Source organism: Physella acuta, unplaced genomic scaffold (assembly GCF_028476545.2).
Source record: "Physella acuta isolate Inbredline_101_S28 unplaced genomic scaffold, ASM2847654v3 ptg002101l, whole genome shotgun sequence".
NCBI lineage: Eukaryota > Metazoa > Mollusca > Gastropoda > Physidae > Physella > Physella acuta.
Genome location: NW_026733602.1, coordinates 17501 through 30025, shown reverse-complemented (window position 1 = coordinate 30025; position 12525 = coordinate 17501). Strand labels below are relative to the sequence as shown.

Here is a 12525-nt window from a genome sequence, read left to right as displayed (position 1 = left end):
TACATAACACGGTGTCTGGCCAACTTGACATAAATTCACTTACACAAAAAAGACTTTACAGTATTAATTGTATAGTTTATTTAATTTAAAAAAAAAGAAGTATCACATTTTTGTATGGAAAGGGGGTGGGGGTGGAGAGTTATAGTTATAACATGCCGTATTGTACACGATCATATGAATGGTAGGTTGTGAGTTATAACATGTCCTATTTCTGTGTTCTGTTAAACACACAGGACCAAACTATTATCTAAACCAGGGGTTCCCAACACCGTGCCCGCGGGCGCCATGGCGCCCGCCGAACGATTCGTATGTGCCCGCCTCTCACTATTCGACAGAGACAGAATTTTTTTCATTAACATTATTGAATGGTTGAAGGGGATGGAAATCGAAAGTTTGAGGGGGAGGGGGTGCAAATCGAAAATTTGAGGGGGGGGGGTGCAAATCGAAAGTTTGAGGGGGGTGTGCAAATCGACAATTTGAGGGGAGCGGTGCAAATCGAAAGTTTGAGAGGGGGGGTGCAAATCGAAAGTTTTGTCCCCGGGTGACGGGAAGGGTCGCTACGCCTCTGGAAGGAGTTTGTCGATTTAAAATAGGTGTTGCCCACCACCCTACCGATACTTTAGAATGTGCTCTAGAGTAAAAAAAGGTTGGGAACCCCTGATCTAAACTTACTTAGTATCTTATTAAAAACATGTTATTGTTAAACCTGTATTTGAAAACAAAAGACGTAAGCCACTATAAAAATGAGACTTTGACCGTTCATCGATGCTGCGTTTGTCGTAGTTGGCACAGGAGGCGTAGTCTCAGTTTTCACGATACTTGAAGTATCTGATGCTGCCGTTGTTGTCGTCAATGTGTCGTCTAATGACAGTGGAGGGAAATGTAAGCAACTTTAGGTATTTTATTGATAAAAATCTTTGTAAAACATAAATCCTCAAATAAGAAAACAAGTTAATAAAAAGTCTAGTGACAATTTAAGCGCAATTTCCTTAATTAATTTTTTGTGACCGAACGAAAGGATATTTTTGAAAACGTTCTTCGGCCATGTTGTTCTAAATTATGACAGGAATCGATTGGTAAATGTTTCAAGTCGCTAAGTGGTCTGCCAAGATATGGGCCAAAAACTGAATTTTTTCGAGGTTTTTTGGCTTTTCCGGGAAATTCAGGAAGGAATTCCGGGATTTCTTTTGGCCCACAATCATCCTCGGAACTTGCTTAACATATTTGCTTTTTGAACTAGTCCTCGATATTGCTTTGTTGAGGAGGAGATACGACTTAAAGCTGCGGACACACATCGGACACACATCCATCCTTGACGAGTTAATAATCGCAATTGTCAAGTATGGAATTTGCGCTAAAAATGACGCTGTAGCAATCTGAGTAAATCTATAGGCCTACTTATATTAATAAAACCTAGAGGGAGGTAATATCCTGTGATGATATTTGACTGTTTGTATGAATGCGACTGTCTTAGCTAAGGGAGAAAGACTGACTGTTTTACGCGAATTAATGTGAAAGACAGTTTCTTTCAGGCAGAGTTTCATCCAGGCATCTCTTCAAGAAACACTGGTGTTAGGCGTCCTATGGGGGTGGGGGGGGGGGGACGGAGTCTCCCAGAACGAAATATGATTTATATAGAAAATATATACTTTTTATCCCCCCCCCGGAAATTTTAGTCAGCCCCCCCCCCCCCCGAAAATTTCAAGTGTCCCCCCCCCCCCCCCCCCCCCCCCGAGAAAAAAGTCTAACATGAAGTATACGCTGTTGGTAGCACCTCAGAGCAAAACACAAATAGAACGACAGTCGTTAATTCTGTTTTATCCGACATCAATTTTTGCCGCATCAAAACTAAAGAATGACAAAAGAACACATTATCTTAAATAAAACAAAAATACAAGTTTGAATACTTCTCTCAGTGCATAAGCCGCACATTGTATCATAGCTTGAGCAGCTGATGATGATCACGGATTCTTGTCTACCCATCAAACAGTTCTTGGAAGCGCTGTTTTCCTCGATGTTGGCGATCAAAGAAACGATGTCACTACTGATAGGCTGAAGTGTGTCGATCCATTTGAATACGCCTTCATCGTCCTCGTCCGTGGCCCCAATAGAAATCTCCCCGGCTTTTGAATAAATTTGTTTATAAAAATCCTTAAAGTTACTGGTAAAGGGTCGTCCATAAATGACGTCACACTCGTAGATGGGAGGGGGGGGGTCCGTAATTTTTTGTGTGATGAGGAGGAGGGGGGGGGGGGGTTCAGATGGTGCGACGTCACACTTTTGCATTATAAAAAAAGCAAGGTTAGAAAACGAATTTTAGACCTTATTTCGCGTTTTAGAAAACTGTTTTAATAAATTGTAATAGGAATTGATTAGAATACACTATTTTGACAGAGTTCAGACAAGATTTTTTAAAACATATCGGTGTTTAAAAAAAAATTAACTGCAATTTTGAGGGGGGTTGTAGGCTGAGGTGTGACGTCATTTTAGGAAGGGGGGGGTCTGGCTTTTTGTGACGATGTGTGATGGAGGGAAAGGGGGGGGGGTAAAATAGTAAAAAAAAAGCATGACGTCATTTATGGATGACCCCTAAAAGTAAATGTTTTGTATATAAATTCTATTTCGTACGGGGAACGATGCCTGAAAGAAACTGTGTATCCGAATTCATCTATAAGTTGTAACATGTTAACTAAAAAGATTGATGTACGTAGATACATACATGCAGACACTGACATATATGTATATATTATATATGTGTGTGTTTTGTGTCATGTGTGTGTGTTTGTGTGTGTGAAATGACGTGTTATTTAACTACACCCATGTTCTCAGTCAACGTATCAATTTTTTTTTTACTAGTTGTCATAGTTAACCCCCCCCCCCCTTCCTTCACCCCCCCCCCCCCCCCCACCCCCCACACACATACATATTGTTTTACACAAATTGATCACTAACACCGTCACCATTGTATCCATACAGTAGAATACCTTTTCATTTTCCCCGATTTTAGGTATAAAAAATCCAATTGTTACTTTATGCTTTGGGCGCTCATGTTACACGTTTTATAGTCCATTGCTTTTTATTAAAGACTGGAAATTTATTTGACTCTCTAACATCCCGTGTACTTAAAAGCCATCTGTTAATTTCTTTTTTACTTTCTCGTATAAACGAAGTATAGAGAAAGACTTGTGATCGTGCACAAAAAATATTCGCCGTTTTTAGGCTCCCTGAGTCGGAAAAACAGTTTTGCAATCTTGTCCGTATGTCTGTGTGTGTGTATGTGTGTCTGTGTGTCTGTGTGTCTGTGTGTGTCTGTAAACACGATAACTTGAGTACCGTTACAGCTAGGTTAATGAAATTTCATATATAAGTATAATATCAAAATCGTAGATCGGTATCAATTTTTGAGCGATTTTTGATAACCGGAAGTGGAACTTTTTTTACTTTACAATTTTTGCCTCAGACATATAAAATCTAATCTGTTTTAATGTTTACTTTTTAGAAATTTTGAACTTAAATTTTTTTTTTTGACTTTTTAAGAGAATTTTAATCATCCATCACTTTCAGTGAATATTACTGTAACTCACAAATACTCAAATGTCTTTTTCTAACAACTTATAATAACTGATTTTCTATAAACATAATTTGTAACCTGACTGAAAAAACACTAGCAATATCTATAAACAAGTATTTATTAATGTTATTTTTTTTTATTTTAACATTTTATTATTTGGAGAAAATAATTATGTACAATTACAACTTTTAAAATACCAACATTTTAACAATTTCTGCTATTTTTTTCCTTCGACCATTATAATATGACGAGAAAAATGGCCCGTTGAGGAAGGATATAACGGGCGCTAGGCTGATAGTGCTGTCTCTTTTCTCTAAACTAAAACCACCCCCACCCCCCACCCCCCCCCCCACACATATAGAGTATCGATGAAGAAATTTCTTTTGAGTTGGGGAGGGGGGGGTGGGGGCTCAGACGTTCTTACGCGGGGGTGGGGCTTCGCCCCTACCCGAAGAATTGTATGAAAGAAACTCTTCACGCAAACCACTTAGATTAGACAAAATTGCCTTTGTATTCAATGTTTACTCGAGAATCAATGACGTCATATTACTGTGTGCACTCTCCGGCTTGAGGTTATTTTCTACTCTGTGCTAAATGTGACCGCGTCATACTTCGTTTTTCGAATTACTATGCAGGTTTTTAATTTGCTTGTGTTTTCTCTAGAGCGTTCTTGTCAGACAGAGCGTTCTTGTCAGATAGAGAGACAGCGAAACTATTAGTATGGATAACCAAACTTTGTTTTCACTGGAGGATCTGTATAGTGTGGTTTGTCTGTGGTACTGTTGGGAAGGGCAAATGCTGCATCTTGAAGAGGTCCTACCATGCTGCCTCTAGTCATCCAACCCAAGTCTCCCCCTTGTCTAGCTTTATCTTTCACTGTACTGTGCTGCAACTTCATTAAACTTCATCCCAGCCTTAAGCTTATCTAAAGCTTCCAAAGCCTTTGATTGCTTCTCACAGAGTTATTAATGTTATAATATCTAAGGCAGGGGGTCATTTGCATTGTATTAAAATTAAGTAATAATTCGTCGATACTTGATTTATAAAATAATTAGTATGTCTATTGTATGAGGAAGTCGACTATACATTTAATTAAAATATTTGATTATTTATTTATATTTATATACTCAACCATTATCTTGGGATCTAATAAGGACAACATTATTTGATCTTTGTTATTCTCTAGCATGAAACTAATCATGCGTGGCCAACAGTTGACGCCCGTCGGCTAGTACATATACTTATTTCCCCTTTTGCTAATAAATCCAGTAGTTTTTACTTTCTCGTATATACGAAGTATAGAGAAAGTATTGTAATCGTGCAAAAAAAAAATCGAGATTTTTACAAATCTCGACGTTTTATACCTCACTGATACGGAAAAACATAATTTTGCAATCTTGTCCGTATGTCTGTGTGTGTGTGTGTGTGTGTAAACACGATTACTTGAGTACCGTTACAGCTAGGTTGATGAAATTTCATATATAAGTATTTTATCAAAATCGTAGATCCGTATCAACTTTTGAGCGATTTTCGATAGCCGGAAGTGGTACTTTTCCTACTTTGAAATTTTCAAAAGCCTATAACTTGAGTACTATTTCAGATAGATACATGAAATTTCACATGTAAGTAAAAGATCTAATTCTCTACCTTCTGTTAAATTTTGAGTAATTTCCGTTGACTGAAAGTAGTAATTTACGCTACTTTCGATTTCTCAAAAAACTAATGTAAATTTTAGAAGTACTAATAATATTGCGCACTATTATGCGCTTTTTTATTTGGCGTTCACTTGGTGTGCAATTAATTTGTCTACGAGATTTTATTCTATTTTTAAAACTTTAAGTATTTAAAATGGATTAAAAATCATGTCTATAACCCGAGTTCCCATCCCCTGTTATTTTATATAAGAATATTCGAGAAAGTTTAGGGCAAATCACTCCCGGTTTATTTAAATCAAATTTCAATGACTAAAAAGGTGATACATTTCGCAGGTATCCAATTGAGCCCGAATGGAAGGGTGTATATGAAGGGCTCAGTGGAAAAAGTTATTTATGAATGTGGTTAATTATTTGTGTAGAATAACCCTCGGTGATTTATGAAAAAGAAAAAAGTCAAAGATAATCTCGAACTTACAGCATTCCTCTGTGAAGTGGGCGATTTCCTCAGCTGTTCTCACCCTAGCAGGGACAAAGCTGAAATTGCTACATAAAGTCTGAAATATGTATGTATATTTATATTCGTATTATATACATACATATATATATATATATATATATATATATATATATATATATATATATATATATATATATATATATATATATATATATATATATATATTTATATATATATATATATATATATTATATGCACACACACATATACATGTGTGTATGATTATATATATATATATATATATATATATATATATATATATATATATATATAATACGAATATAAATATACACACATATACATGTGTGTATGATTATATATATATATATATATATATATATATATATATATATATAGGCCTATATATACATATAATTATATATCCAGTTAAATACACCAGTGATGTACACATACAAGTATACAGTTAAATAAACAAATACCTATATTTTTGAAAATAAACAACAACTGTAATATATTGATTTTGTAAGTAAAAATCAATCAATTGTTCCATATTCTGATAGAAGATAGGATAATGCACCCTAGTAACTACGGCGAAAGGACAGGGCAGCAAGTGTTTTGAATCGATAACAATTGTTATATAAGGGTGCCTAAAGAGGCCATCTATAAATGACGTCACACTTTTTTGACGATATTTACCCCCCCCCCCCTCAACTCCGTCACACATCATCACTAAAAGCCAGAGCCCCCCCCCCCCCCAAAAAAAATGTATGTCACACCTCAGCCTACAACCCCCCCCCCCCCTCAAAGTTGCTGTTGAATTTTTCTTAAAACGTATATTTTTTTCCGAAATCTCGTCTGAACTCCGTCAACATAGAGTATTTTAATCAATTCCTATTTCAATTTATTAAAACAGATTTCTAAAACGCGAAATAACGGCTAAAATTCGTTTTCTAACATTGTTTTTTTTTATAATGCAAAAGTATGACTTCACACCATCTGAATCCCCCTCATCACACACCGTCACAAAATTACGGACCCTCCATCCCCCTTACGAGTGTGACGTCATTTATGGACGACGCCTAATTGCTGGTTCTGCTTCTATTACAGTTATTTCATATTCTTCCCTATTTATATCTAGTTAAAAAGAAAAGAAAAACAAACACACAAAAAACACATAAGTTTTGATTCGCTACCTTTACATAGTTCCAGTATACAAAATCTTTATATAAATAATAACACTGGTTGTCGTAAAAGTGAAATAATTCACCAGGTTTGCAATCTTCCTCTGCTATCACTGGCAAAACAAGAACATATATTTTCTATAAATGTTTTTTATAAGACTTTCCCAGGCTTTTTTTTTAATAAAAATAAAATAAAAAGATTTTTTAGAGTTGAAATTATGTTTTACAATATCTGCATGTATAAATTGATACATTCATAACTCTATTTTGCCTTGATACCCAGACGCACTGTGCATTCTCCCTTAGACCTTAGTCCTTGTTTCGAATCCATGAATCGAACTCAATGCGTTGTATTTGTAATCGAGCGCTCTAAATCTCGACCACACCGTCTGTTTTGGTAGCCAACAGTTAATATTGTTATTTTATGTAGTGCAAAAATACCCTAATCACCGAACATCACATCTTTATAAAAACTGCTGAAAAATCAGCAAGATGCATCGCAGTTGTGTATGAGTTATGTTACAAATCAGCAAAAAGAATCGAAGTTTTGTATGAGTTACGCTAACAAATTTACTTAATAGCAAAAAGGGTCGAAGTTTTGAATGAGTTATGCTAACAAATAGCAAAAAGGGTCGAAGTTTTGCATGAGGTATGCTAAAAATCATCAAAAAGCATCGAAGTTTGTATGAAAAGTCAAGTCTGATAAGAATTTAAATAAATAATTACCTTGTAAAGATGGACGTACCAACACAGTTAACAGCAACAAAACCAGCATGGTAAATCAGATTAATCAAGACGAATACAGGTAAAAAAAATGGTTGTTGCACACTTCGCGACTACCCCACACCTATCAACAACAGCCGAGCTTTACATAAAACCCGTTGTTGGATACCATGTTATGTATTTGTCACAAGATTTAAAATATTACATTACAATGTTCCTGTCTGGTGACGATGTATAAAACACACCAAGGGGGGTAACAAAGTAATGGGTGTTCATGTCTGGTTACTGTATAAAACACACCAAGGGGGGTAACAAAGTAATAGGTGTCAAGTGGTAATAAAATAAAAAACGAGAACAAAACAAAGCCATATTTAACAAAGCTGTGTACAGTTTTATTATTAGATTTCTAAATGCTAAACGGCAATTATTCTACAGGGGTTACACTTGAAAATAATCAACGCAATGTTCACAGCTAATTAGCCGTCTTGCTCCAAGAACGTTACGTCAATTGTATGGCTGTATGGCTGTATGGCTGTATGGCTGTAGTGTTTGCTGTCTGGTGCGGGACTCTTGTTTACACCCCACCCCCCCCCCTTCTAAAACATATGTATCTATACAGTGGCGTAGCCAGGAATCGGTCATGGGAAGGGTTCAAATATTTTTCCATATGTATAAAATCACACACACACACACACACACACACACACACACACACACACACACACACACACACACACACACACACACACACACACACACACACACACACACACACACACACACACACACACACACACACACACACACACACACACACACACACACACATATATATATATATATATATATATATATATATATATATATATGTATATGAATGTGAGTCCATAAGAGGGGCTACAACCCCACCCCCTAACCCCCATTGCCTACGCCACTGTATCTTTAATCACTCGTTCAATAAACAATCTCACATAACATGTGTGGGCATGCAGTATGTTGGGGTACCACCAGAGGCTTAGCCAGGGCGGGTCGGTGGAGTGCGGACCGCAACAAGTGACACCATTTAGGAGGTGACACCAAGGCAAAAGAATTGCAAAATGTACAGCAGATTAATGCCTTTTTTGCCAGATCCATGGATGATTAATTAAATTTAAATAGATAGGGGTGACACCATAACGTAAACTGTGCTACCTATAGAGAAAACCATGCTACATCCAAATGTATTATTAACAGACTAAACATCGTTACTATTAAGTCTGCAGTGATTAAAGCTTATACACATACATGTAAGCGTAAATGGCATATATTTAAATTATATGTCTATGTAGGCGGACACATACACACACTCATATATATCAATAAATAAATAAATAAATAAATAAATAAATAAATATATATATATATATATATATATATATATATATATATATATATATATATATATATGGTGGTAGTGTGTCAGTCAGTCATCGCTATAGATTTTGGAACCATAAAAGTAAACACATCACAGGTCGTGCTTTGTACTTAAATCGCAGTGTCTTATTATAAGTAATAGAGTTTGTTTATATAACTAATTAAATTTAATTTATAGTTGCCACTGATTTACACTTTGCATATATATATATATATATATATATATATATATATATATATATATATATATATATATATATATATATATATACTTCATTTTTTGGAGGGTGCGTGAGACCACGAAGTGCTGCACCGGGTAACACCCGACGTAGCGACGCCACTGCGTACCACTGTATACTCCTGTGTGAATATTTGTAATACAAAGACACCATGATTGAGCAGACTTAACGGTCGTTTAAGCTCGTGGTTGCTGAACCGAAAAGTCTCGAGTTCCATGTGAGGCTCGATATTTGGGGACAGCAACTCTTCTAGGAGAGACAACTCCAAAATTAAACGACTGCTGCCTTGTAGTTTGTTTTTTGAGGGACAAAGGCTATGAAAGCAAATCCAAAAAGAAAAGCAGGCTGAAATTGGGGTCAAAGGCCTATATGGCACTTAATACGTTGACACATAATAATTAATTGTGAATCTGTTCCAATGCTAGGATTAAGAACGAAGCAGAAGAAGACAACTTAATGGTTTAACCTAATACAAGTACAATCTATTGTTTGTGATTTCAATAAAGCGATGAGACGTCTAAAAAATAATAAGAACATAACAACACCAGTCTTTTATGAGCATTATGCTTAACGCTGTATCAAGAGGCTCTGTTATTTAAATAAATAAACCTCGAAAATTCTAGAATAAAACATGCAACTAAAACACAATAAAAAACAATATTCAATCATATTTGTTATAAGATTCTATATACAAAAATTTATACATAATACCATTATATAATGAAGAACACCAAATGTGAATGCAATCATAGTATGTTTATTGATAATTTAAACTTAACTTACAATGTTGTTGTGTTGCTTCTAATTCTTATTTATCTTCACTTTACGCACCGACTAGGTAATTAATTAAGTCGCTAATCAGTGGCTATTATAAATTACCCAAGACCTCATCCCCATCTTTACATAACACCCTCTCATCTTCTCACTCCCGTAGTTTGTTCTACATAACTCATGAATGTTATACATTTCTTAATAATAAAAAAACACTCGCACACACTCGAACACACATACACACACACACATACACACAAATACACACATACATACATATTTAAGAGAATAGTAAAATGCTACACCCAAGTTAATGGGTGATCACTGACCAGCAAAGAACATCCGTTCTTATAAAATAACAAAAATTATGTCTATCTTCATGATAACTTTACAGCTAGCAGGAAAACCAAAATCGTAGCTAAGAAAATAGGTTGGGTACAGGTAAACACTATGAGCCAGGTGTAGGCCGGAAGTCATAGGTTAGGGGGTGATGACATGGACCCATTAGATAGTATTTATTGATATTAGCAAACCAGGCCAAGTTTGTTTTTTTTTCGATTAAAATATAGCGTCTATAATTATAATAATCGTCGGGACAACAATACACAATTGTATGTTGATGTATTAAAAATATTAAACAATTTTAAAAAATTAAAAATACATACATTTATCGATTGAGTTTTAACTGCAAATATGTATATTTATACATATACAAAACCTATTGAAGATTTCCAAAAACCAAGTTCCAAGTTCTTATAAAAAAGATACGTTCCTGATCAAATTCACCTTATCACAATGTGTATCTTTCTTTGAAGCTTGCCTAAGCCACCATTTGCACGAGACACGCAACAATCACGGCTGCCATTTTTATGGTGATCGATCCTGTAACCGAAAAATCGGAAAAATTGTTAATGTAATGAAAATTAATGATCTTCTCATTATGCATGTTTTACTCAAAAAAAAAAAAGATGAATTATTGCAAAAGATAATTTTAAAAATCTATAACAAATGCTATTTTTTCCACGCTTGTTGCGTCGAGGTAGTTTTAAACGAAAACTTATAAATATAAATTTTTATAAAATCGAAGAGGCTCCAATAAAACAACTCTTGTGATATCAAAGTGTATCCTCGTATGTGATCGGGTGGTCATTAAAGGAATCTAGCACCGCCGGCCGGTAACACGTGCCGATATAACATTAGCGATGGACTTGCTGGCATAGGACCCGACTGGCAGGGCACCGGGGATGTTGTGTTGATAAGGTCTGGGTGTTATGTTGATAAGGTCTGGGTGTTGTGTTGATAAGGTCTCGGTGTTATGTTGATAAGGTCGGATGTTGTGTTGATGAGGTCGGGATGTTGTGTTGATAAGGTCGGATGTTGTGTTGATATGGTCGGGGTGTTGTGTTGATAAGGTTGGGATGTTGTGTTGATAAGGTCGGGATGTTGTGTTGATAAGGTCGGATGTTGTTTTGATAAGGTTGGGATGTTGTGTTGATAAGGTCGGATGTTGTGTTGATAAGGTCGGATGTTGTGTTGATAAGGTCGGATGTTGTGTTGATAAGGTCGGATGTTGTGTGGACAAGGTCGGGATGTTGTGTTGATAAGGTCGGATGTTGTGTTGATGAGGTCGGGATGTTGTGTTGATAAGGTCGGATGTTGTGTGGACAAGGTCGGGATGTTGTGTTGATAAGGTCGGATGTTGTGTTGATGAGGTCGGGATATTGTGTTGATAAGGTCTGGGTGTTATGTTGATAAGGTCTGGGTGTTATGTTGATAAGGTCGGATGTTGTGTTGATATGGTCGGGGTGTTGTGTTGATAAGGTTGGGATGTTGTGTTGATAAGGTCGGGATGTTGTGTTGATAAGGTCGGATGTTGTGTTGATAAGGTTGGATGTTGTGTTGATAAGGTCGGATGTTGTGTTGATAAGGTCGGATGTTGTGTTGATAAGGTCGGATGTTGTGTTGATAAGGTCGGGTGTTATGTTGATAAGGTCTGGGTGTTATGTTGATAAGGTCGGGATGTTGTGTTGATAAGGTCGGATGTTGTGATGATAAGGTCTGGGTGTTGTGTTGATAAAGTCGGGATGTTGTGTTGATAAGGTCTGGTTGTTATGTTGATAAGGTCGGATGGTGTGTTGATGAGGTCGGGATGTTGTGTAGATGAGGTCGGGATGTTGTGTAGATGAGGTCGGGATGTTGTGATGATAGCGTCGGATGTTGTGTTGATAAGGTCTGGGTGTTATGTTGATAAGGTCGGGTGTTGTGTTGATAAGGTCGAGTGTTGTGATGATAAGGTCGGATGTTGTGTTGATAAGGTCGGATGTTGTGTTGATAAGGTCTGGGTGTTATGTTGATAAGGTCGGATGTTGTGTTGATAAGGTCGGATGTTGTGTTGATACGGTCGGATGTTGTGTTCATAAGGTTGGATGTTGTGTTGATAAGGTCGGGGTGTTGATAAGGTCGGGAGGTTGTGTTTACTACATAGGGTGTGTTT

At 36.3% G+C, this 12525-nt stretch overlaps 2 protein-coding genes across 2 annotated transcripts in view; both read right to left on the bottom strand.

Moving 5' to 3' along the window:
• Positions 1 to 700: 700 nt before the first annotated feature.
• LOC131932168 (uncharacterized) lies at positions 701 to 7660 on the bottom strand. Its single transcript, XM_059289034.1, has 5 exons — positions 7612 to 7660; positions 6898 to 6998; positions 5702 to 5780; positions 1908 to 2123; positions 701 to 861 (listed from the first exon to the last, which is right to left on the bottom strand). The coding sequence occupies exons 1-5, from the start codon at positions 7658 to 7660 to the stop codon at positions 701 to 703; spliced, it is 606 nt and encodes a 201-aa protein (XP_059145017.1).
• Positions 7661 to 10009: 2349 nt separating this feature from the next.
• Positions 10010 to 12525, bottom strand: part of LOC131932165 (uncharacterized) — a 13700-nt gene continuing 11184 nt past the window's right edge. The window contains exon 6 of the mRNA XM_059289032.1: positions 10010 to 10913. Within this exon, the coding sequence (XP_059145015.1) occupies positions 10852 to 10913 (62 nt within the window). The 3' untranslated portion in view covers positions 10010 to 10851. The remainder of the gene's footprint in view (positions 10914 to 12525) is intronic.